The sequence below is a fragment of the Macaca mulatta genome, chromosome 16 (genome assembly GCF_049350105.2).
Source record: "Macaca mulatta isolate MMU2019108-1 chromosome 16, T2T-MMU8v2.0, whole genome shotgun sequence".
Taxonomy (NCBI): Eukaryota; Metazoa; Chordata; class Mammalia; order Primates; family Cercopithecidae; genus Macaca; species Macaca mulatta.
This window is the reverse complement of record NC_133421.1, coordinates 20,322,202-20,323,409: the sequence shown is the minus strand read 5'-3', so window position 1 is coordinate 20,323,409 and position 1,208 is coordinate 20,322,202. Positions and strand designations below refer to the sequence as shown.

At 61.1% G+C, this 1,208-nt stretch overlaps 1 protein-coding gene across 8 annotated transcripts in view; it reads right to left on the bottom strand.

Annotated features, from left to right (window-relative positions):
- Positions 1-1,208, bottom strand: part of SLC5A10 (solute carrier family 5 member 10) — a 70,356-nt gene that overhangs the window by 367 nt on the left and 68,781 nt on the right. For all 8 annotated transcript variants that reach the window (XM_002800319.4, XM_077970506.1, XM_077970508.1 and 5 more), the window contains 3 exons: positions 746-914; positions 395-610; positions 113-170 (listed from right to left, as the gene is read on the bottom strand). In XM_002800319.4, coding sequence (XP_002800365.4) covers positions 113-170; positions 395-610; positions 746-914 — 443 coding nt within the window. The remainder of the gene's footprint in view (positions 1-112; positions 171-394; positions 611-745; positions 915-1,208) is intronic.

Below are 1,208 nucleotides of genomic sequence, written 5' to 3'. Positions count from 1 at the left end.
CTGGAGGGGATTGCAGAAGGAGAGGGACAGATGAAGGACACAAGGCTACACCTGGTGCCCTTGCCTCCAGCCCAGGGTCAAGGTGGAGGAGTGTCTAAGGTCACCCACTTACCTGCTTTGGTTCCCAAGGGCAGATCCCGAGCCAGGGTCCACCAGGTAAGGTTCTCAATCTGTAAGAAACCAGTGGGGATAGGGATGGGGTGAGGCTGGCAGGGTAGGGGTGACCCAGACAGGATCAGAGGTTGGGGATGGCAAGATGGCAGCTGAGTTCAAAAAGGGATGGGGTTAGGGAGTCCAGGGCTAGAAAATTCTGAGTCAGAGCGGGTCGGGGATCAGAATAGGACCAGAGTAAGAAACTGTTAGGGGTCAGGGTCAGGGGTCAGGGCTGGCTCACCTGGACACCCTGTGGGGGTGGGGTCAGCAGGCTTCCAGCCACCACAACAGCACCGCTGAGTACGAAGAGGGCAACAGCGAAGTGCAGGTAGTGGATGCTCCCCAGGACGGCCGGCCTCGTGTCTGGCTCTCCGCAGGGCGGGGCTGGGTTCAGGAATTCCAGGACCAGCCTCGTGGCCCCCACCACCAGCCCTGCTATCAGGCCCCAGAAGGCCCCCTGGGGAGGAGGGAGACAGGGCATGTGGGGCTATGGGAAGAGGACCAAGGATCCCCTGACAGGCAGCAGGGAAGAGCAAACTGTGGCATGTCCCTAGGGAGAGCAGACCACCTAGTCCTGTCCCCCGATACCCACCTGCTCGTTGGCACGTCGCCAGAAGATGCCCAGGACAAAGACTGCAGTCACTGGTGGGGCCAGGGAGCTGGTCACTGACTGCATGTATATGAAGAGTTGCCCGCTGTTGGAGCCCTGCAGGACAGGGATCCAGGCCACACTCACGCCGATGAGCGCCACTATGACCAGCCTGTGGGCAGGTGGAAGGCAGGCAGCGGTCGTCCTGGGAGGTTCTTCCTCAGCCCTCTCCCACCTCCCCTGGTCACTAAGACTTGCTCTCTAATCGTTCCCCTGCTACCCCAGCTCCAGCCCCTCCCTGGCCTCTGGTCCATGCCACTGGTGACCTGGCCAGTCCTGCCCTGCTCCAAACCCTTTGGCAGCTCCCTGGCTCCTGTAGGTGTAGCTCCTGACTCTAAGTGCTGTCTGCTCCTTCCCTGCCCTGGGTTCTCTGTGGAGCCAGCCCTTGGAGCTCTGCCATAGCCAC